Consider the following 25,019-nt stretch of genomic DNA (forward strand, 5'->3'; position numbering starts at 1 on the left):
AAAAAAAAAACCATTTAAGAGCGAACGCACTCAAACAATCCATAAATTATCTTAAAGGTATTCGTATTTACTTTCACATTTAAAAGGACCTGTACTTAAAAAAAAATCGACTTTTTTGTATCACATTGGGCCTTATGAATAAAAACTAAGCAATGCTTTTTTTCTTAAAATTTCAGATCCTTAAGAAATAGCAACTGCTTAGTTTTTATTCATAAGGCGCATTCACTGAAATCTTCTTCCAAATAGTTCTCACTATCGGTTCCATTCAACGATATTTCTTCCAACCATTTTAGAACTTGTTCTTCATAGGAACCCCTCTCGAAAAGTAAAAAAAAATAATTAAGTTCAAAACAGAAAATAGCCAACAAACATGTTAAAAACTGAAATAAGTACAGCAAACAAAATTACCTTTACTACTAACGTTCGCCTGTCAGGCGTCAAGAGGGCGTGGAACTCAGCCGCGCAAGGCCACTGTACAATGTGCGTTTGCTCACAGCCTCATACAGCGCTAAGCTGAGTTGGCGCGAACGTTTACTATGATCATTAAAAGCGTTCCTGAAATATCGCGCGGAAACCGAATTCGTTCCGCCTCACAGGCGAACGTTGGTATTCTAGGGTTAAAGTTGAACTTGCACTGCACGATACTTTCCACCAGCGTTGCCGAAAGCTTTTGCTGAAAAATCGTCATTATACCCAGAAAAAATCGTCATTTCGGCCAAAAAAGCGTCAAATTTTTGTTTATTATACTTTTTTAACAAAATAAAAAATATAAACAAGATTACATACAATAAATATGACCACATTTCAAAACCAAAGGGAAATTGCATATGGATTAATAAAAGTGGATTTGTAGTTGTTAACGACATTATTAAATTACACTTTAAAACATAACTGCTTTTAAATTGTTCAACTCCACTGGCTTGAAGTTTTTGAAGATTTTGATCCAGTTTTAAAGTGTAATATTAGCATTTATTAACTGATAGATTATCTTGAATGAACAAATTCCCTCTGCTATTTTTCTGTATCTTTCAAATCAGTGTCAACAGTGCAAATTAACGATTTGGTTACAATTCTAGAACAAATTTAATATAACTAAAAGCACGATTGTGGAACAAAAGTAGATAAATGCATGGTGTATTTTGGACTACGTTTTCCTTTAAAAGTTGTTTACATACATACCCCCCTATTATGAATTTCCATACGATAGACGATAACCGCATGCAAGCGTATCGTAGAAATTATTTTTCGTATTATTCTTTTCATACGCCCGACAGATGTATTACTTTGAATGGCTGTGGTTTTTGTCCACTTTTTATCGTTAACTAACACATATAAGGTCGGTGTTATAGCTGAAATACAATGCCGGCGAACGGCGAACTCACCACAGCGAAATTCGCGCTGTCAAAATTAGAACACCCGCAAGCATATGAAATTGAACACAGCCAAAGCGAAATGCAAAGCTCGCTTGGCGGCGTTTCATGGCGATAGATTTATTTCTATCGCCTGCTGGGCGATGACAGCAGTGCGTGCCAAAGGTGGCCATATTTGTTTTTTGCTTTCAAAGTTTTAAAAGAAAACAACCTAAACACGATTTTTTTTTGTTGTTTGAAAAATATAGTTGTGGATTCGTTAAATCTGGCTTGAAACAAATTATTTATAATAATCTTTCTTTGTTTTACATTTATATTTGTTATCATTTCCTCATTTCTAAATATGGTTTAGTTTTTTCTAAATATGGTCACCCAAATTATAAAGGCGACCAAATGGGATCAGCTGTTTTCGCTACCGCTCTAATTCTGTTTAAGTAGGCGAAATAGCTGGGCGAACGGTGAACGACAGCATCGCCCAATTCGGCGAAGTTTGCCGTTCGCCGGTATTGTATTTCTAGCATTATGCAGAAATTTTGTTTGGCAAAATGCGTGCAATTGTTGTTGCAGCAAACTCGGAGAGAGCGAGTTTGGCGACTCTCACAGCAAACTAATTTTGTTTGTTCAAACTGCAGGAAATTCGGTGTTGTCATATACAAAAATTTTTAGATAATTGTTGTTATACACAAAAATTGCCGTGATACCGAAAGCCAGATAACTGAATTTATGCTCTAGGAACTTCAAAGATTAGGGCACAGTTAATTGCCTATACGATATCATAAAAAATATATTAATTGCGCACGTTATGTATATCTGAAATTTTCATTTCGTATTGGCAATATCCATGAAAATCATAATGAACGTGCACCCCTGTGCCAAACTCGACATAACAACCTCCGAGCNCTAGGAACTTCAAAGATTAGGGCACAGTTAATTGCCTATACGATATCATAAAAAATATATTAATTGCGCACGTTATGTATATCTGAAATTTTCATTTCGTATTGGCAATATCCATGAAAATCATAATGAACGTGCACCCCTGTGCCAAACTCGACATAACAACCTCCGAGCAAACTAAGCAGCCGCCATTTAATTTGGCAAACAAAAGTTTGTCTGTATAAGGGTCTGATTATGCATACTTCGCATAAATTCGCACAACCATTTGTACCAGTCCAATAAAAATTTAACTTAAGAAAATGTAAAGTAAAATCTAAGCTCAACAGATCGCTAAGTTTTTAAAAGTTCTGCTAATTTCTGGGTAATGGAATACATACAAATTAGATACAAAGTACATACGAAAATAGAGTTTGAAGTTTATGCGAAGTTGTGCGAAGTTATGCGAAGTATGCATTATCAGACCATAACACCGACCTCAGTTACGCTAACTATCGGATTTGCTACGACGAACATCGGTTGTAATAGGGATAACAGAATGCAAGCGTTCATAATATGGGGGTTACATACATACATATGTAATTAGGTGGAAAAACTAAAAAAAAATCGTCATTACGGGGGGACAAATCGTCAAAAAGTCATTGAGCCAACGAAAACGTCAAAATGACAATGAAATCGCGAATTCGGCAACGCTGCTTTCCACAGAGCCAATGTAAAGCGAGTTTCTCTTTTTAGACCAGAGATGGGCATTTTTTGAATTTCCAAACACATTTAATCGGGCTTGAAAACGCTGCTTGCTGCGACGTCGACACATGTATACTATCATCGTCTTCGTGCATATTACGATAATTGATGATTGACTGATGCTTCGCTGGTACTTCGGCAAAGCATATAAAATCATATAAAATCAGTTGTTTTAATTGAGTTCGGAAATTTTGCGTTAAATAAGGCACATTAAACAGGTAGTAGTATTAAAGCAAAAACAACATTTACGTTTATTTTGATGTTGCTTCTGATATCTAAAGCGTCAAAAAGTTATTAAGATTTTTTAAGATAAAGTGCGCCATGTGAAATACAAATTTAAACAATACAATTTTGAATTAGAAAAATAAAAATTGCTGCAACTTTCTTTCTTGGTAAATTTGTTTGCATCCATCGATCAATCCTGTGCAAGGCCCAGTGATCAGCGTTTGGGCTCCTGAGTTAGGCGGACGTGCAAAAAACTGATTTTCAATCGCTTCTTTTGTATAAAAAAGGGTTTAGCATGCAATCAGATTTTGACAATTTATAATTTTTGTTAAAATAAATCAAAAAGATTTGACACTTTAGGGGCCCCACGTGAAAAAAAGAAATCAGCTGCTCTACTTCGACTACCGGTTCAATATTTAACACCAAAATTGTATTCAACGCGCAATGAGCAATTAAAAAAAAAAATCTAAATGTAGTAGTTTGTTAAATTACGGTGGTAGATGTAGTAGACATGTAATTTAGCAAAAAAAGGGAAATCTCTTTCACAAATGTGGTGGAGTCCGAGCACTGTCTATTGAACAAGACTTCGCTGCTTCGCACACAAGCGCATGTGTGTGATAGTGTGAGTTTGCCAATCTTTGCTTTAGAATATTGTGATGAAATAAGACTAGCTCAACATCCGCATTGTGGGAAAGGATTGCACATATGCGCTGCAAAAATTTTAGCAAGTTTGCTTTTCGTTCGTGTTCAATAGTATCTTTAAAAAATAAGCTCCATTTGTCTAAGGGCGGCATTTCTTTCCACTTTAATGTACATTTTTCAATAAACGATTTTAAATAACTTACTTCCGCATAACACTCATCGGATATCATTATGATTTCTCCTGTTAAAAACTTCAAACTTCAAAAAACCGTTTTTTATTGTCAATTTTCGTTATTTTTTACGGTTTTTTGAAGTCTAGGAGGTATATTGGCAAAACTGACTTCAAACTCGGATTCTGCGAGTCGAAATACATAAGCATAGGTAGGTCCGGTCAAATGCACATCACACTAATTTTTTTTTGTGTGCCGGTTTAATTGATGGATTATTTTTCTTACCAACTTTGCATATCGATTTTCCTTCCCCTAAATCGCCGAAAGTATGCACTGTGCGGCGGTTGCTGCAAAGTGTATTCTCTCGACGCCTACTTTGCAGAAAAATTTGACAATTAAATTGAATCAAATTGTCTTATGTAATCGCAGCGTTATCATGAGTTTTATTTTCGCTCAAAGTGTTCACTTTTCACTTTCCAATCCGATAGGCTAAACAATTTTCCGCTCACCATTTAAAATTAAAAAAACAATTATATATTGTTGTCCCAAGCATTTAACGGGGACATTTTGGTTTTAAACGGGGACACGGGGAAAAAGGGTCCGAAACAGGGGCATGTCCCTGGAAACGGGGAGGTATGGCAGCCCTATACCAGAACCGCAAAAACATCAGAGCACTATCGATAGCATCGAGGTTTTAATTTTCTTTTTTATACATCAATGTTTTTACTATAGATATTTTTAAAAGATATACAGCTTAGCTGAATTTTAACGTTAGAGTGTACGAATCTTTTTTAAACATTAATGTTTTTACTGTAGATGTTTTTAGAAAACATACAGTTTAGCTGAATTTTAACGTTAGAGTGTACGAATCTTTTAAAAACATCGATGGTTTTACTATAGATGTTTTTAGAAGATATAAAGTTCAGCTGAGTTTTAACGTTAAAGTGTACGAATAAGTATTAAAGCTATTACTTTAAAAATTGATTTTGTCAATGCCGTTCGATCTTTAATAGGTAAAATTAAGACTAAATAATTAAATTAAATAAAACAAAACTTTTTAATATACCACGCTTTTATAAATATCCAAAAATTAGAAAATAATATATCTCAGTCCCATAGAATTTGTTTTGATAACTTTTGATTTTGAAATTTTAGCAAAATTCATTATAAACAATTTATGAGATTGAAAACGAAAAACGTGGAACGCATGCAATACAAAGCATTAGATTTAATTGACAGTAGTCAAACTACATAACATAGACCTAAAATTTCTACAGAGAAACTACAAATTTGAGATCGAAAATAAAATTTCCATCGATAACTTAATCTGTGACACACAATGGCTAGAGGGGTCGCCTGAGTGCATTCTTTCATATATTTATGTATGTGCCAGTTTTACCGTTATATATTTTTTATCTACTCGTTTATTCCATGGGGTCTTCACGCTTTATTTAAATTTAAAAATTAAATTACTATACCGTTTTAAAAATCTGAAAATTCACTGCGGGAAATTTGTTTATTCTCTTTTTGTCTTCGTCTTCTCGTTTTTGCCTTTATAAGTTTTGAAAAAAGGTTTTGAACGAACCATTATATTACATTCCTAGGCAAGTTTTGAAAGAATAGTTTCGATACTAAATTTTATTAAAACAAAATGTCGAAATCAGCTTCATACAGAAACAGTGTCATCGTTAATTAAGAAAGAGATGTTCTTAAATATCATAACTTTACGACACTCACATAGTGACTAGATTTGACTATTTATTTTATTATATTTTAATTTAAATTATTTGTTTATAAAAATATAGTTTATTCCTTAACAAACACTAAATGAAAATAAGTTGAATCTTTGAACAACTTTAAAAAAATCGACAAAGTTTCGTAAAAATTTCGAACTTTCTATTTCAATTTTATCTCTCAATATTTTGCAGTTTTTTAGCTCATTCAATTTTAGTCTAATAAAGTGCAAATTTAAAGTAGCTGTGATTTACAGTTGATGTTTAGGCCGTCGCCCTAAATATTTTTTCTTTTGTGCCACCCTAATGCTTAACATTAGTATAATATACCACAGTTAGCTATTCAATATTAGCTACCGCTAGCTATGTTAAAATTTCCGTTTTTTGCCTAAAACTGTTCGGTAGGCTAACGCAATTGAAATAAAAGAACGGGTTACTTACTTACTTTTCGAGTGTCCTGCAGAGAAGAACGCATCCAGCCACCACATTTCATCGCTTCACCAATTTTATTAAAAGGTAATCTGAAATATACTTGTACATTATTATTGAAGCAAATAAACTTATTTGAAATCTGTGTATACCAACTTTCACCGTGTTCTTTCTTTATTACCAAATACATCGGTGCGAGCGTAAAACTGGACTATTGCCACAAATTCGCGGTCTGAGCCAGAATCTGCGCTTGTACTCCAGACTCGCCCGATGAACATGGTCCTTCGAGCCGTGAGTTCATCTAATCTGTTTTTCCGCCAGCAAAATAAACCAAGTTTCGAGCGACAACGCTAGTCCACTAACAGCTAAGAGAGAATCCACCAGATAGATTGGTTACTTGTCTTTATCCGCCAAGATCAACCTGCGATTGAGCACAGAAGCCATTAGCACACGGTCGCTACAAAATACATACATACAAAATCAACTTCATTACACAGCAAATATCACATGTAAGGTACGTGGTTTGAAAGTATCACAGCAGGGATTGGCAATGGTTGATCGTCAACTGTTCATACTCATTCAATACCGCTGCTTTGTATGACTGAGCAGCGGCGTTGGCTTAGTAGTATCGATACCCAAACGAAATTAGAGGATGACTGAACACGAGCGCATTGCGTGCTGTCTTGCAAATACAGCCACCACAAGTGAACGATGCTTATAACTGCTCAGTTTCGTGCACGATCATTCGGAGTACAGATTTGCCGAAGTCAATATCAGTATGAGCTGTTATAAGCATCGTTCACTTGTGGTGGCTGTAGTTGCAAGACAGCACGCTTTGCGGTGGTGTTCGTTCATCCTCCGTTTTTAACGTGAGTAGGCTTAAAGTCACAAAAACAGCACCCTTTGCCAATGCCTGTATCACAGCACTTGATCCTTTTTTTTTGGTGTCGAACAAATAAAGTTTCAAATATACATATAAAAGTCAAAAGCAAAATTTCCGCGAGTGATATTGTGAAAAGAGGTACTGAATACTCAAAGACAGAATTACAGTCCACTGAAAATTCTGCCTGTTCGCAAACAGGCACAGTATCTAACCTCAAAAAGGAAAAGCGCGCGAAAAGTCCTTGTGCACAATCAGTTTCGGTAAGAGAAAGTAATTCTCACATTAACTTAATAACACTCTTGCCAATTTGTGTTTTACATTAAATTCATTGGAACATTCAAAGTTTGGTTTTAGTGCACTTTTCTGAGTTCCGCCTAAGAGATACAAAGTGTTAACATTCGCTACACATACATCCATGCATACACCATATCAATTCGTATGGTAGCAGAGGCATAACCTCAAACGTGCATTTTTTCGTCCTGTTTCTTCACAAAATCGCTCGCTAAGCATTAATTATTAATAAAATAAAAGATATTTGTGTCCACATACGTAAGGGTTTTTGAAAATTACACATATTGTTCGAATTTTAATTAGCGGGTGGCGACCAATATTTAATAACAGCGAGAACAAGAGATATATGTACATATACACACATATATATTAACAATAAAACGTTTATACATTCTGTACATACATACATATATACAAGTTAATGCTTACGCACCCTTTATTTGCAAAATTGTGAAATTTGGGAGGCATACTTCAAGTTTTAATACAAATTGGGTGGCTATTTGGTGGTAGTTTCGACAGTGTCATTCACGTTCGTGAGTGTTTTCTTTGAGTTGCTTTTTCTGATCGAAATACATTGCTAATATTCTTTGAAGGCTTACATAAGCATATACACAAGTTCAAATATTGAAACTTACAACCGCTTGGCAGATTCAGTCATAGACTTTGACATCGAATTTCTCAGCACACCCGCAAGTGACCACAGCAAACATTCGCTGACGAGCAAGACGAGCTAAAGGCCATGTGGGAGAAAGCCAAAGCAGTTTTTGGCTAATGAATCAATTAGTGCTAAAGATCTGAGTGCAATACGCAAGAAAGGTAAGACGTGCTACGCAGCCTTTGTGTGATGTATGTCGAAAATAAATGATTTATCTGAAAAATTAGAAAAGTCAGAAAAGGAAGATGAAGACATGTCAGGCGCGCAGAATAATTTACATCTTCCGCCTTGTGATATAGATGTATTCAAAGGCGATTATTTATCATGGCCAACTTTTCGTGACATGTTCACGGCCATTTACATAATGAACAAACGGCTTACACCAATTCAGAAGCTTTACTATCTTAGCCAGAAAACGCAGGGTGAAGCCAGAGAAATTGTAAAAAAAGTGCGACCTGACAAATGAGGGCTTTAATGTAGCCTGGAAGAATTTATGTGATAGGTATGAAAATAAAAGGATCCTAGTTAACACGCAGTTGAAGATCCTCTTCAATCTACAGGCAGTGGAAACTGAATGCGGGAACGCAATTAAGAGATTACAAAGGGATATAAATAACTGCATATCTTCCTTAGAGAGTCATAAGATTGACATTTCAACGTGGGATCCAATTATTCATACCTGTGCTCTACAAAATTACCAGAGGAGACCCTTTCACTATGGGAACAGTCGGTGCAAAATAAAACGGACATTTCAAAGTGGGCCGATATGAACCAATTTCTGTCAAGTCGATTCCAAACTTTAGAATCCGTCTCAGGTTTAAGAGGAAAAAGCTTCAAAAACCCAAAAGATGCAAAGCCACAAGCATTCCTCTGAACCGTCACAAAAAAAACTTGGCACTTTTCAAGCTAGTGTGACCAGATATTCATGCAAAATATGCCAAAGCAATGACCACAGAATCCATATGTGTCCCAAATTCCTGAAGATCTCCATAGATGATAGAGTCTCCTTTGTTAAAAAGAACAATAGTTGTTTCAATTGTCTATCATTCGGGCATACGGTGTCGAAGTGCACAAGCTCCTATAATTGCGCCAATTGCCACTCTCGACATCACACCCTACTTCACATACAGACAACGCCGGCTAAATCATCTACAAAGGAAAATACGGTAGATCTGGTAAACAACTTACCATCAACTTCCAGGCAAGCTCAAATGCGTAATCAAGCGTCAATGGGAAATGCAAAGCAGTCAAAAACGTGCAGTCACATCACGCTAACACCAACAAAGGCGTTTTACTTGGGACAGCTCGAGTAAATATTCATTTCAATGGCACAAACTTTTCGGCTAGAGCGTTCCTTCATTACGGAGGGGCTCAGACGCAGAATCAACCTGCCAACAAAGAAGATGCTTGCACAAGTTTCGGGTATCAATAATTCGGTTTCGGCGCAGGTAAAGGAAGCGTGTTCTATCCAATTGCGGGCACCGATTGACCCACTTATTTCTATTGATGCCCTGGTGCTAGTTCTTCCAAATCTCACCGGGAATTTGCATACATATAACGTTAGCGCACTTACACAGCAAGCCATTCCCGACCTGGTTTTGGCAGACAAACGATTTTTTGTTAATGAGCAAATCGATCTTGTACTTGGAGGAGACATTTATCCCCAAATAATTTTGACTGGCATTAAAAAGAACATTCTTAGCACCCTTTTAGCGCAAGAAACAGTATTCGGTTGGATACTGACTGGTCGTACTGATGCAAACAGCCCAACTCACCATAATCGAGTTTCGTTCTACAATGAGGTTTCCCTTGATAAACAGTTAAGCTCATTCTGGGAACTAGAAGATCTTCCGAGAGGTAAAGTTCTATCAGCAGAAGAAATACATTGCGAGGAGCTTTACAAAAATACAACATCACGTAATGAAGAGGGAAGATATATCGTGTCACTTCCATTTAAAGCGGAATTCCCTCCCAGCATAAATTTAGGGTCCTCATTAAAAATAGCGTGCTCTCAATTTTACAAAATCGAGACACGACTTCGAAAAAATGAAGATCTACAAAGGGAATATAATAGAGTGTTAAAGGAGTACGAGACAATGGGCCATATGACGAAAATCAATACAGTACAGTCGGTACATTCAATAGATAATTACTATCTACCTCATCATGCCGTGATAAAGGAAGAAAGTACGTCAACAAAAGTACGCGTGGTTTTTAACGCCTCGTATCCCACCGCAAATGATATCAGCTTGAATGACATTCTCCTGCCAGGACCAGTACTTCAGTCTGACCTGACCACTTTAATACTACGACTTTTCAAATACGTCTTCAATAGCGATATTGAGAAGATGTATAGACAAATTCTGTTAGAACCCAACCAAACTAAGTATCAACGAATAGTATATCGCCCTTGCCCGAATGATCCAATCAGTCTTTATGAGCTTAAGACTGTGACCTTCGGCGTGAACTGTGCTCCTTACCTGGCTATACGGACCCTACTCCAATTAGCGGAGGACTCTGAAAGCTCGTATCCACTCGCTTCAAATATTTTGCGTAAATATATGTATGTAGATGATGACCTTGCTGGTGGACATACAATTGACTCTGCGATAAGAGCCAGGGACGAAGTATCCCAAGTATTACAGTCAGCAGGTTTTCCTTTACGGAGACTTCGAACTGTAGCAAAATTCTAGAAGGTATACAAAAATCGTATCTTTTACATGAAGACTTTTTAGAATTTGAGGATACGAGCAGTGCAAAAGCGCTTGGCATAAGATTGAATGCTCATTATGACCACTTCTATTTCATTGCAAAGCCATTTGAAAGTGAAGAAAACATGACAAAGAGAGCAATACTTTCAGCTATTGCCAAACTCTTTGATCCACTTGGATGGCTAGCTCCTATCGTTATCACTGCAAAGATATTAATGCAGAGCATATGGCTGGAGGGCACAGACTGGGATGAGACTGTTAGTTCCTATATACTAGACCGATGGCAAAAATTCACGAAAAATTACAAGGAGATCGATAAAATACGAATACCCCGATGGGTGGAATTCACGCCAATGGAGAAAATTGAAATACAGGGATTTTGTGATGCATCCGAGAGGGCCTATGCTGCTGCGGTATATCTGCGGGTGGAAAAACAAGACAAGGTACTTAGTAGTCTGCTACTTGCAAAAACCAGAGTAGCACCAGTAAAAATGATTTCTCTACCCCGATTGGAACTTTGCGGGGCTGTATTGCTCGCGGAAATGGTCGAATCAGTCGTAAACAATCTGGACATGGGTAGTTTGAAATTGCACCTTTGGACCGATTCGACAATTGTTCTGGCCTGGATACGAAAGCCTCCATGCTCTTGGTCAACATTTGTTGCCCATCGAACTACGAAAATCATCGACAAGGTAGGAAATCTCAGCTGGCTTCATGACTACTCAGCCACAAATCCTGCGGACTTAGCGAGCAGAGGCATACAGGCGCATGAATTGGTCAACAACTCTTTGTGGTGGCAGGGACCTTCTTGGCTGCAAGAAGGTAGGGAAAAATGGCCAACACAAGAGGCGGACTTCACCACAAACATCGAGGAAAAACGAGTGCACGTTCATACAACAACACTGACAGACGACACAACCGACATTCTGGACAGATTTTCTAACCTACCAAGAGTTTTGAGGGTATCATACATTATGAGATTTTCTCAAAGAACTCACCCGAAGACAAAAGCTTCTTGTCATCTGGAGTCTTGCTTAATTTCACCCGATGAAATTAGGGCAACGACTGCACGAATGATAAAAATGGCTCAGAAGCAACATTACGGCAAGGAAATCGCGGAATTAAAAGCAGGAAGATCCATTGACCCCAAGAGTGAAGTACTCCCTCTTAATCCATTCCTTGATAATGACGGTGTATTGAGAACAGGTGGTCGCCTGGGCGCAACCCTCGATCTAGCATATAATGAGCGTCATCCCGTCATCCTCCCGTACAATTGCAGGTTATCGCATCTTGTTGTCCAATTTATCCATGAAGTTTCCCTCCATGGCGAAAACCAACTAATGCTGCGCCTCATCCGAACGCAGTATTGGATTCCAAGAGTAAAAGTGATGATAAGATCCACTATATACAACTGTAAATTCTGCACGATTCACAAAAAACGCGCACAAAGTCAGCTAATGGGGATCCTTCCACAGGAACGAACGACCTTTTGTCGTGCTTTTACCAACACGGGGGTAAATTTCACTGGGCCGTTTGAGATAAAGAGTTACCGGGGGCGCGGATGCCGTATATCAAAAGGTTACGTCTGTTTGTTCGATTGCTTCGCTACTAAGGCCATTCATTTAGAGGCCACAAGTGATCTAAGTACTCCGTCTTTTCTGGCTGCATTCTCAAGATTCGTAGCCAGAAGAGGATGCCCAAAAAATGATTATTCTGACAACGGAACCAATTTTGTTGGAGCATCACGGGCGCTCAAAACTGAGTTCAAACCTTGATAGCAGAAGCTCGTACTAATACACTATCAAAGTATGCCCATCAGACCCTGAGTTGGCATTTCATACCTGCCGCTGCTCCCCACATGGGTGGTCTGTGCGAGGCAGGTGTGAAAAGCTTTAAAGGTCACTTTAAAAAGATGGCGTCTAGTTCGAAATACACGTTTGAGGAATTCAGTACGCTCCTGTGTAGCGTTGAGTCGTGTCTAAATTCACGTCCGCTAAGCCCAGCCTCCAATGAACCATCTGACCTGGAGCCCTTAACTCCGGGTAATTTTTTAGTCGGCGGACATCTATTAGCTCCACCAGAGATCGACGTCGATGAAAACCCTGCGTCGATCGTCAACCGCTGGCAGAAGCTGAAGGCCTTACATCAACACTTCTGCAAAAGGTGGAAAACAGAATACCTTTCAGAATTACAGAAGCGGATCAAGTGGAAGCATCCTAAATCAAATATGAAAGTGGGAGATTTGGTAGTCATAAGAGAAGATAATCTACCACCCAATGAGTGGAGACTGGGAAGAGTGATCGATTTGCACCCAGCCTCCGATCACCGGGTACGTGTTGTGGATATCATGACCGAGAAGGGCAGGGTGACAAGGCCGCTTGTCAAGTTAGTATTACTACCACCGCATTCCACGGAGACTGATGAGACAACTTCTTCAGTATAAACCACTACGCGTAAATACAATCGCTTTACAAACTGAGTCCGCATCGCAAACACATTTAGCTTAATTTAATTTCCGCTTGGACACACGAGCAAGTAAACAATTAGTAGATAAGTCGAGGTTCATATTTTGATGTTTTCGTTAAAGAAAAAAAAAGATTGCAGAAGGAAAAATTGATGGAAGGATAAGCCTGTACTTGTAATAGTTTACCAGTGGGGCGACAGCTGTACCAGCAACTTTCGGCATTAACACAGAGAAAGACGATACACAGCTTAAAACGTACCTTCATTATCCCTATAATTGACTAGTTCAAAATTACGTATTAAACGGGAAGCCAGAAATTTGTCTAAATAAACTATCACTTCATAGATAAGTTTCTTTACTCCAGTCCTAACATTTAGGGAATTAGTCACCAAGAACTTAGAGATTGCCCGATCAGCTTAGAATCAGTTACAAGCTAGTCACTGTTGCGTAAAATCCCGCGACATAATCAACCATCGATCACAATCTGGAGTCAACTGTTCTACCGGCCTAAGTAGAGAAATAAGCCGATTTTTTTTAATAGTGAAGTTTAAACGGACTATTCAATCAATATTCCAAGAAATTAGAAGCCATCAACCAAGTTAACGTCTTCCAGAGTTTAAATACTTCTTTCATTAAGAATAATACACGGAATCTACATACTGGTGAGTTAGTGGATCACCAAATTTTCTCTAACCGAATCTAGGGAGTAAGTTAATTCAGGACATACATACAAATATACAGATACAATAACACTTACCCTCATTTTCAATTCGTGTGTCATCCTTATGTAATTTCTTCGGCTTTGCTGAACCTTCGTGGTGATGAGGTAAGCGATCGCGGTTCCATCTGGTTTACAGGCCACTACCGGTGTCCTTAATGTGATTCCATTACACATTACTTTAACTGCTAGCGCTGGAGAAATCTCTGAATGTTTACCACTTGTTTCACTGTTCGGATAGTAGCCATGCGTTTCCCGATAAATTTTTTTGCATAATACCACTTCACTATCACTGTATATATATATATATATACATCACTTCACATATTAGGCACATTATCCGATAATATAGAAGTTGCTTTTGCTCGCTTACACTTCACTTGGATAGAATCACGATTTCCATTACTTGTTTTTTAAAATGGAGCTAAAATGCCAGTTTCAAACCGGTTTCTTTTAGAATTTTAATATGCACCACTTTCGTACGAACGAGTTGGGAAAGCCGGGTGTTTCTTTTCGTTTCTTTGCGCACCGCGATTGCAAATAAATTTAAATGGACAATAGCATGAACGAAAGACACAAGATCACGCAGGAAGGAAAAAACGAAAAAAGTTATTTTCTAACTGCCGAAATCTCGACGCCATCTTTGTTGTAAGAAGTAAACAACGAAGAGAACGGAGAAAACCGCGAAATTGTTGAACGCATGAATACTCATTTTTATTATGCAAATTTTTCTATAAATCATGCCGTTGTGTTAAATTATTCTTTACCTTATGTGTACACACGTTGTCACAGGCGAAAAGAAGAAAATTGCAGTAAAAAGCCACGACCAAGTTGTAAACAATGAAGAAATGTAAACAAACGGCTATTGTCAAAATCCATGAACCAAAAATACAAGATCACGCGGGCAGGAGAGTAGCCCGTTAGAATCGCATTTAGGAAAAAAGTTTAACGATTTTGACAATAGCCGTTTGTTTACATTTCTTCATTGTTTACAACTTGGTCGTGGCTTTTTACTGCAATTTTCTTCTTTTCGCCTGTGACAACGTGTGTACACATAAGGTAAAGAATAATTTAACACAACGGCATGATTTATAGAAAAATTTGCATAATAAAAATGAGTATTCATGCGTTCAACAATTTCGCGGTTTTCTCCGTTCTCTTCGTTGTTTACTTCTTACAACAAAGATGGCGTCGAGATTTCGGCAGCTAGAAAATAACTTTTTTCGTTCTTTCCTTCCCGCGTGATCTTGTGTCTTTCGTTCATGGTCAAAATCGTTAAACTTTTTTCCTAAATGCGATTCTAACGGGCTACTCTCCTGCCCGCGTGATCTTGTATTTTTGGTTCATGGGACAATAGTACACATGTGTAGCGTGGTATGTTTTGTGAATGAAGTCGGCCATTCACGGAAATGGATATTATTATCGATAACATGAAAAGATAAATCCGATACTTTACCAAGTTACCTCATTCAATATTTATACCGTGGTTACAGTTGCCATTGCCTGTGTAAGGTCTGCGCAAACTTCTGCTAAAATGAGCTTGATCATAGCGTAAGTGCATTAAGTGCTTGCAGTAGTGACAATAATAAGCACGCTTTTCATATACAACAAATAATACATAACTATTTATTGTTATCTATTTCAACATCATCAATCATTAAGGGGTGTCCCTACCGGCACACTTTCGTAAATGATTGCGTAAAGTTACTTTACTGCGATGAAAACAAACTGTATTTATGTTTGTTGTATGCCAAAATTTACAAATATTGCTCGCCACCCTACAATATACTCCTCATCAAGTCCTATTTAGAATGAGTAAACGTCATTTCAGAGAATGACCCGTTTCACGTCGATACGAAAAGAAGCCGAAAAAGTTCGCTACCCATTAACATGCCGACTCTGCGGCTCGAAACATCCTCTCAGGCTTTGCCCTGTCTTTCGGGCAAAAATACCAGAAGAGCGTCTGCGTGAAGTCTTTCCGATGCTTTCTGCGCAGAAAACCCCGCCGGAATGGAAACCACCGCTTTCCATCCAGATGGGTCGAGGGGACTAGAAACGAAGCATTTTCGCCCGGACCTCCAACATGAGCGTGATCAGCAGGAAGGACTGGAAACCGCAGCTTTCCAGCCTCCAAAAAATAAGAGAGGTCGCAAAACCCAAAACCAGCGTTACCGCACTCGCCGTCGGAAACTTGACAGCGGGAGAGTGGAATCACGAGCATTCCACCTCTCCGCTCGGCGCGGATTTCGGTCCGAACGAGTGACAGAAGGGCGATCAGCTGTTATGCCATTACAAAGCCTGACACCAATAGCACCAACCGCAGTAGTGAGAGTCGAGGCTGGAGGCCGACTGCATCTGATACGGGCACTCATAGATCCGTGCACCACAACGTCTATAATAGCTGCTGACCTTGCCCAAGAGCTACGATTAAATGTGAGGAGCGTTAATAAGCAGCGAGGCTGCTTTATTAAAATGCGTGGAAAGCACGGGCAGACAGCGACGGTAACTACATACGCTATTACCGTACGAAATTTCAGCAAGATGACCCCTATTGCGAATATCGATGCATCAATTTGTTCATCGTACACTAACTTAAGATAAGCTGACCCGAGATTCCATATGGGTGTTTCCAGCGGAAGGTCCACCACGACAAAAAAAATAAAAGGTTTACATCTAACGTATTTACGGGCCGATTTGTCTGCTTTTTAAAATATATACTGGCTATGTAAGTAGAATCATGTTTGCATAAAATGGTCTTCCTAGGTGGTGCCAACGTCGAGATATTTCGAAAAACCGTATTTATGGTCCGATTTGGTTCGAATTTGGCGCATGTGGTTGAAACATAATAAATCATAGATTTCTAATAAATTTACCCTGAATTGGCGCTGAAGTCAAAATATAAAGTATATTCTATATAAAATACATGTTTTATTTGCGTTGAACATTCATTTAAAAGCAATATTAACAAAAATATAACGATGGAAATTTATGTCACGTGACGCCACGTCACGTCACGTTTCACACTTGGGGTTGTAAAAGAGAATTGAAACAATTTGCATTAATTCAAATAACTCTAAAAATAACTAGAATTGCTCCAGATCATATTAAAAAAAGTTTCATAAAGTAGCCATCCACAATTCGCAGAGTTTTGCGATTTTGTAAGAAAAGAAAAAATCAACTTCCGTTTTTTGTCACGTAACGACACTCTCTTTAAATGCTTATATTTCAGGACCAAGCAGTTCGATTGATTTAATTTTTCGGTTGTAATTAAAAAGAAGTGGTTACGCATCTCTTCGTTCAAACCATCCGTGACTGAAGATAAAATAATTTCATATGCTGCTAATCAGTCAGGCGTTGACAGTCAACACCTGGCTTGCTACAAGCTGGTTAAAAAGAGTGCTTCTGTCCATAGTTTGCGTAGCCTTAACTTTAAATTTGGCGTTTCACCAGCATTCTACAACAAAATTGCGAATCCAGCTGTCTGGCCGACTAATATAAACGTAAGACCGTTCCGCTTTTTTCAAAAACTGGACAACTCGGAAGCGAACCACTAGCCCAAATCGCAGCTGCAATGATAATAATCTGAAAATCTACTACCAAAATATATCTGGTATTCGAACTAAATGTGCAAAGGTTCGCATGTTAACTGCTCATTTGGAATATGACGTATACGTTTTTGTGGAATCATGGCTTAACGACAGCTTTTTTGATTGCGAAATCTTTGATTCAGACCTTTTCGACATTTTTCTAAATGTGCAAAGGTTCGCATGTTAACTGCTCATTTGGAATATGACGTATACGTTTTTGTGGAATCATGGCTTAACGACAGCTTTTTTGATTGCGAAATCTTTGATTCAGACCTTTTCGACATTTTTCGCAAAGACAGTGATGCTGAGAAGACGGGATGTTCTAGAGGCGGTGGTGTTCTTATAGCGGCTCAACGGAGATTCAAAGCTTCACAAGTAACGCTCACCAATTCTGACTCGCTCCTTGATCAGCTTTGCGTCTGTATTCACAGCTCCACCGGCGATATCCTTTACATATGTGCGTCATACATCCCGCCGAATAGCTCTGAAAGCCTTTACGTTGCACATGCTGATAACATCGTATCATTGGCGTCTGATGTCGTTTGTAATAATCACATTTGTGTTCTTGGTGATTTCAACTTTAGCCGGTTGAATTGGACTCCAAGTGGGGATTCTGCTGCTCTTATAGCTGCAAACGTGAGCTCTCCAACAGAAATTCATATCGTTGATAGCTTTTCAAGTATTGGATTACAGCAAGTTAACTGTATTTATAACCAACTAAATAGACTATTGGATCTTGTTTTTATCAGTGACAATGTAAACTTCACGTTATCGGAATGTATGTCTCCCATCTCCCCGGCTGTAATGCATCATGTGCCTCTCGCTCTTGAGCTGGAGTTTTATAACTTTGATTCATTGCCGGATGATCGCAGTATTAATTTTAACTATAAAGCGTGTGATTTTTCTTCCTTAAATGATGCCCTATCAAATATAGATTGGAGTTATGCTTTCCGTGGCAGTGATGTAGCCTCTTGTTACCGTATTTTTAAGACCACCCTCTATGAGCTATGCCTACAGTATATCCCTATTCTTAAGAAGAAGGTGTACAAACTACCGTGGTATACGAAGCGTTTAAAGCATCTAAAAAATTTAAAAAACAAATTTAGCAAATTGTATAAATCCTCAAAGCGCATCTTCTTAAGTTCCGGTACTTTCTAAAAGAATTTAATTGTTTGAACAAATTTTTATACCGAAATTATATTTTAAACTTTGAAGCTAATATTATCTCGAATCCCAAATCTTTCTGGCGTTTCATTGATTCCCGAAAATCTTGCTCATCAATTCCAACAAATGTTTTCTACAATGGCCGCTCCGCAAATTCATCCTCTGACTCGGCAAACCTATTCGCTGAGTTTTTTTGCGCTAACTTTGTCAATGACATGGACTCGAATATAACGGGATCTAGCTCCTCTAGTGACTCTTCGCTGAATTTTGGTTCGCTAGCCATTTCAACCGAGGACGTTATCAAAGGAATTGGTGATCTTAAGCCATCTTCACAAAGCGATGTAGAGGGTTTCTCGGCTTTTCTGTTGAAAAACTGTCTATGTTTAGCTGAGCCTCTTACTGCAATCTTCAATCACTCTCTGGCCTCGGGCATATTTGTGGACGACTGGAAACAAACGTCTGTAACCCCTATCTTTAAAAGTGGGAACAAAACTGATGTCCGCAACTACAGACCGATATCAAAGCTATCTTCTGTCTCCAAATTATTTGAGATTGTTGTAAGCTGTAAACTGTCTTTTGCTGTTAAAAACCTAATTTCTACTAATCAGCATTGGTTCGTCGCTAACCGCTCAACAGTCACAAACTTGGCTATTTTCAGTGATTACTGCTTATCTGCTTTTGAAAACAAAGCTCAGGTGGATACCATCTACACTGACTTCTCGAAAGCTTTCGACAAAGTATCACATCGTTTACTTCTGCTGAAACTGATCTCTTTTGGATTTCATTCGACATTTTTGTCTTGGGTTAAATCCTACTTAACTGATAGGCGCTGCTTTGTAGTAGTCGATAATGCAACCTCACAACCGTTCATCGCGTCCTCGGGTGTCCCTCAAGGCAGCATTCTCGGTCCCCTATTTTTTGTGCTTTTCATCAACGATATCAGTTCTTGTTTCAAATTTGCTAATTACCTACTTTATGCTGATGACCTTAAAATATTTGCAACTATCAAAAACCTTTATGACTCAGCCAACCTGCAATCGGACCTGAACAGAGTTCATGAATGGTGCTGCAAAAATCAGTTGACGCTAAATATCAGCAAATGCTTTCATGTATCTTACAGTAGACATCTCAATACTTTGCATACATCATATTCTATCTCTGGCTCTGTTTTGCAATCTGTGACCCAAATGAAGGACCTTGGTGTTGTCTTTGACTCCAAACTCGCATTCAATAGTCATGTCGATTACATCCTTTCGCGCTCATACTCGATGTTAGCTTTTATCCGCCGAAACTGTCAGGCGTTTACGAACCCTTATACTCTCAAAACTCTGTTTTGTGCACTAGTCAGGTCAAGACTGGAGTTTATTTGGAGGCCTTACACTAAAATTCTATCTAAACGATTAGAACGTGTTCAAAAAGTTTTTATAAAATTTGCTCTCCGTTCATTAAATTTTTCTTTGCCACTACCTTCATACTATTCTCGCTGCCAACTAATCAACCTTACAACACTGGATAACAGAAGATCCATTTTAGCGTGCACGTTCGTAGTTAACATCATAACTGGCTCAATTGACTGCCCTTCTCTTCTAGAAAAGATTGCATTTAATATTCCCTCTAGAATCCTCCGCCATTGGGATTTCTTCAAACTAGGTTTCTCTAGAAGCAGTTATGGTGCCAACTCTCTAGAACGTGTGCTGAACTTAACCTAGTCTTCAATGCTTTGGACATTGATTTCTCACAATCAGGCCCTGCCTTGGTTACTCATCTGCGAACATTTTTCTCTGCGCTACACCACTAGCGATGTATTTAATCTTAGCTCTTGTGAACTTAATGTATTTAAAATTTATCTTAATTTTTAAGTTTTAGTAGCACTTAATTAGTGTTAGCTGAGTAGTCTGTAAGAATAATCTGTATTCCAAGACTGAAATAAATAAATAAAAAAAAATATATAGAGCTAATTTCGTGCTATACAATGGCCCAAAAAAGTTAAAGAAAACAACTGGTATTCCTTTTTTGTATCACATTGAAATCGTACGACTGTCACGTGCGCCACCATGGGAATGCCCATATATCTTCGCCCGTCCGATTAATTCTTGGGGCCGACGTTTTCCCAAAGATATTCTTGGGCACTATTCCATCCGGTGTCATGGGCCCACTGTTGGTACAAAACACAATTTTTGGTTGGGTACTATCTGGTGTCAGCTGAGTATTCTCACAATAACAAAACTCTTTTTATACTTACTTCCGTTCTCTAAAACTGAATTTAAATTAAATAAACAAGTGCATGTGAATTTTAAACCACGCTTTTTATTGTGAATATTTTCTTTTCATTTAGAATTTAGGTACAACCAGTGCAGACCTCACGAGGATCACAGCGCGATTAGCTGTAAGATATTTTATGAAGTATGGAANGGAACGTGGTGGCCGGATTACGTAAATTCTGAACGTTGCGTATAGCAAGGGGGCCGGCATGTTTAGGCCGTCGCCCTAAATATTTTTTCTTTTGTGCCACCCTAATGCTTAACATTAGTATAATATACCACAGTTAGCTATTCAATATTACATACTGCTAGCTATGTTAAAATTTCCCTTTTTTGCCTAAAACCGTTCGGTAGGCTAACGCAATTGAAATAAAAGAACGGGTTACTTACTTACTTTTCGAGTGTCCTGCAGAGAAGAACGCATCCAGCCACCACATTTCATCGCTTCACCAATTTTATTAAAAGGTAATCTGAAATATACTTGTACATTATTATTGAAGCAAATAAAATTATTTGAAATCTGTGTATCTCTAATACCAACTTTCACCGTGTTCTTTCTTTATTACCAAATACATCGGTGCGAGCGTGAAACTGGACTATTGCTACAAATTCGCGGTCTGAGCCAGAATCTGCGCTTGCACTCCAGACTCGCCTGATGAACAGTTGATGTATGGCATATTTTTGACGATGTCGGTAATTTTCTTCCATATTATCTAAGTATGTTCGACGATTTTTTTAATGAAGAAAATGAGCAACGCCTTCATAAAAAAAAAAAAATATTAAAAATCAACGATAAGACGCAGCTTGCGCTTTATTTGAATTGATCGGGCTACAAAACAGCATACTCAAAATATGCATTTCTAGGAAATCTAATTAAAAAGTTTTACGAAAGTTTGTTGATTTTTTTAATGTTGCGCAAAGATTAAACTTCGGATTTATACGGGTTTTGTTAAAGTGTAAACTGCATTTTTATAAACAAATAATTAAAATTATATAATTTTAAGATAAATGGCGAATCTAGTTAACATGTAAATTTCAAGTTTTATTACTGAATTCAAAGAAGATGTCTCTTTTATCCATTCATAATAACTTAAAAAAATTTGTTTGTTAAGAAGTGTATTTTAAAATATCTGCCTTGTCATTTATGTTAAAAGTGTAAAATATGTAAATGTACCTACATAAAATTTCCCGTGAACACCATCAAATCATTGGTCTTGAAGGGAATCTATGTATGCATGCATGCATATGAGAAAATTAAAAAGTCGATACAATTTACAGTCAAAAAGTACAGTTTTTTTATTGATTTCGTACTGAAGGAATAATTTTATTTCCCAACACTGTGGGGAACTAAGCAAAATGGGCTAGTGTATTTCGCAAATATTCAAATACATAATCCACCAACCGATAATTTTATATATTCATTAAAAGATAATTTGTCATCAGTCTGAANGATTTCGTACTGAAGGAATAATTTTATTTCCCAACACTGTGGGGAACTAAGCAAAATGGGCTAGTGTATTTCGCAAATATTCAAATACATAATCCACCAACCGATAGTTTTATATATTCATTAAAAGATAATTTGTCATCAGCCTGAATTAAAAAAATATAAATCGGAAGAATAAGATAGTACTGTGTTATTAATTCAAAAATAAAAAGTTTCATTTCACTGACGAAGGGGGGTTCTATCCCCCCAAAGGCCCCCCCAGGCTACGCCACTGTCATTGTTTATAATGACTTTTGCCAAAATTTCAAAATTAAAAGTTATAAAAAAAATCTATGGGACTGAGATATAACATTTTCTAATTTTTAGTCCATTTATAAAAGGTGACAAGTAATAAGATCAACGGAAATAAGGTCAATTGACTTTATTTGCCACCCTGGTGTGAAATAAAGTCAATTGACATAATTACCTTTTTAAAAGCGAAATAAAATCCATTGACATTATTGCTTATAGCTTCGCGGCGGCCCGCGTCCGCGCGCCACTGCACGCGCGCACACCACGTCACGCTACGCCGCGGCGCGCCAGGGTGGGAAATAAAGTCAATTGACCTTATTTCCGTCGATCTTGTTACCTGTCACCTTTATAAAAGCGTGGTTTATTAAAAAAGTTTTTTTTTATTTTATTTATTTTCTAATGTTTAGTCTTGTCTGTATAAAATTTTGCCATAGATATTAAAATAATTCAACTTGTAGTGAAAAGAGAACAGAAGACTATGCAAGCAAAATTTTGTTTTCTCGCGTTTAGTATATGCATACTTATCTACATACATACATATAGCAGCAATTAATTTCATTTAAAGAAATGGTTCGTCGTCCAATTTTGTTAATTGATCAAGATTTCAACGTTAAACAAAAAGTTATAATTCCCAAGAAAACCCGATAGTAACGATACTATCAATGTTTTATTGGCGAAAACGTCGAAAATTCGGTAGTTCCAAGCATCGATGTTTTGGCTACACTAGAAAGTAAGCTTCGATCATAGACAATGCCTTTGGCGAAGTTCAACTTATCAAGTAGGGTGACCACAAATGAACACTAGGGCTGGCAAACTAACGATACCATCGAAACGACTATCGATGGTTTCCGTCTGACGATAGTTCTAATTTTCTCTCCCTTGTCTAGCAATTAATTGATTTTATACACATTAAAGCGTCTTTCCGATCAATCCATAACAGTTACTCGTTTAAATATGAACTTTATTAGATGCCTCTCACATCTTGTTGAAAACTAAATCAATTATACGGGATTCACAACAAAAATAAGACTTTCGATTCTCTTGAAGATGCAAATTCAAACACGGTTTGTTTGGCAGATAAAGCAACTATGTATCAAATCAACTGTTTGGCTTCTTAGCTCAAAGAATTTGCAACAAAAACTCGATCAGCTAATGTGGATGCAATTATTACCAATGCACAAAATCTTTAACAGCTTAACGTTGATCCGGATATAAACACATTGCAATATTGGAAAATAAGTTGTTTAATTAGGAAAATTATATTTAATTGAACTTATTTATGTACTTTTTCGTACCAAATCAAATGAATTCGCTACCCGGTATATCAAAAAAGTATCTGTGCATCCCAGTCTCGCTGGCTTAATAATAAATGATCGCAGGACGTCACTTAAACCAAACACAGTGGATAAATAAATATTTTTACAAAACAAACTAAAGTTAAAATCAATTAAATTTAATTCTATTTTAAAATAAATCCAATATCACAAACATATGCCTTATTTTGAAGACACCTTGAAATGTGTCTCAAAGAAGTTAATGATTCATTTATGATAATTTTATTCAAATTCATTGATCAATCAAATTTCGGAGCCTATTTTAAGTAGCCCTAGTTACTAGAGCAGTGCCCCAACCCTCATTAGCTGAATAAAGTGCTGAAGGCCTAAAACACCGCAAACGACTGTTGTGGAGCTCCTTTCTTATATTAAACCGATACTATCGAAAAACTATCGATGGTTTTGGGTAATCGTTTCGGAAACTATCGATAGCTCGGACTATTTAAATTCTGATTGTGGATTCTTTCGCCAGCAAATTTAATGAGGAACAATTATGGGGTTTTTTGATTTTAATTTTTTCATATTTCACTAGTAATATTGGTATTTGTTTTTCCACGTTTGCGAGAGGGGCCACTCAGGGACACTTCGTCAAGTTCCCTAAGCCGATTCCCCGAAAGAGGCGGGCGACCGCCTTTAATTTTCACGGCACAACACTTCTATACAAGCTGGATTTGGGTGACAGTTATCCAGATCAACGGAAATAAGGTCAATTGACTTTATTTCACATCATGGTCTGAAATAAAGTCAATTGACCTTATTACCTTTTCAAAAGCGAAATTAGGTCCTCATTCAAATGGAAATAGCGTCAACAACGCTTAAAGTATGTCGATTCATAGAAAAGAATGTTCTTACAATAAGCATTGCCCCGTAAGTGTTGTTTTTTAATAGATGAAAAAGGTTATTGCCAAATCCTCAGGGTGTTAAATTAGCATATTTTGAACGAATTCGGAATGTCTAAGGTGGAAAAGAAACCAACAATGTGCCAAAATGCGAGTATTAATTATTA

The 25,019-nt window shown here is 37.5% G+C and overlaps 2 protein-coding genes across 4 annotated transcripts in view; both read left to right on the top strand.

Moving 5' to 3' along the window:
* onecut (homeobox protein onecut) overlaps positions 1 to 25,019 on the top strand; it is a 279,490-nt gene that overhangs the window by 132,184 nt on the left and 122,287 nt on the right. The gene's annotated exons all lie outside the window — the stretch shown is intronic.
* LOC108382291 (uncharacterized) lies at positions 17,521 to 19,167 on the top strand. Of its 2 annotated transcripts, none has more exons than XM_017638686.1 (2): positions 17,521 to 17,562; positions 17,691 to 19,167. In XM_017638686.1, exon 2 carries the CDS (start codon positions 17,697 to 17,699, stop codon positions 18,672 to 18,674), a length of 978 nt encoding a protein of 325 aa, XP_017494175.1. In that variant the 5' UTR covers positions 17,521 to 17,562; positions 17,691 to 17,696; the 3' UTR covers positions 18,675 to 19,167. The 2 variants fall into 2 exon arrangements, with proteins under 2 accessions (XP_017494175.1, XP_017494168.1); XM_017638679.1 differs by having other exon boundaries at positions 17,551 to 17,670; positions 17,799 to 19,167.

Source organism: Rhagoletis zephyria, unplaced genomic scaffold, assembly GCF_001687245.7.
Source record: "Rhagoletis zephyria isolate East Lansing unplaced genomic scaffold, Rhagoletis_zephyria_1.1 Rzeph_scaffold_00145, whole genome shotgun sequence".
NCBI lineage: Eukaryota > Metazoa > Arthropoda > Insecta > Diptera > Tephritidae > Rhagoletis > Rhagoletis zephyria.

What these genes read in the sequence shown, in the direction of transcription:
- LOC108382291 (XM_017638686.1), top strand. Translation starts at nt 17,697, where the DNA reads ATGTTAACTGCTCATTTGGAATATGACGTATACGTTTTTGTGGAATCA.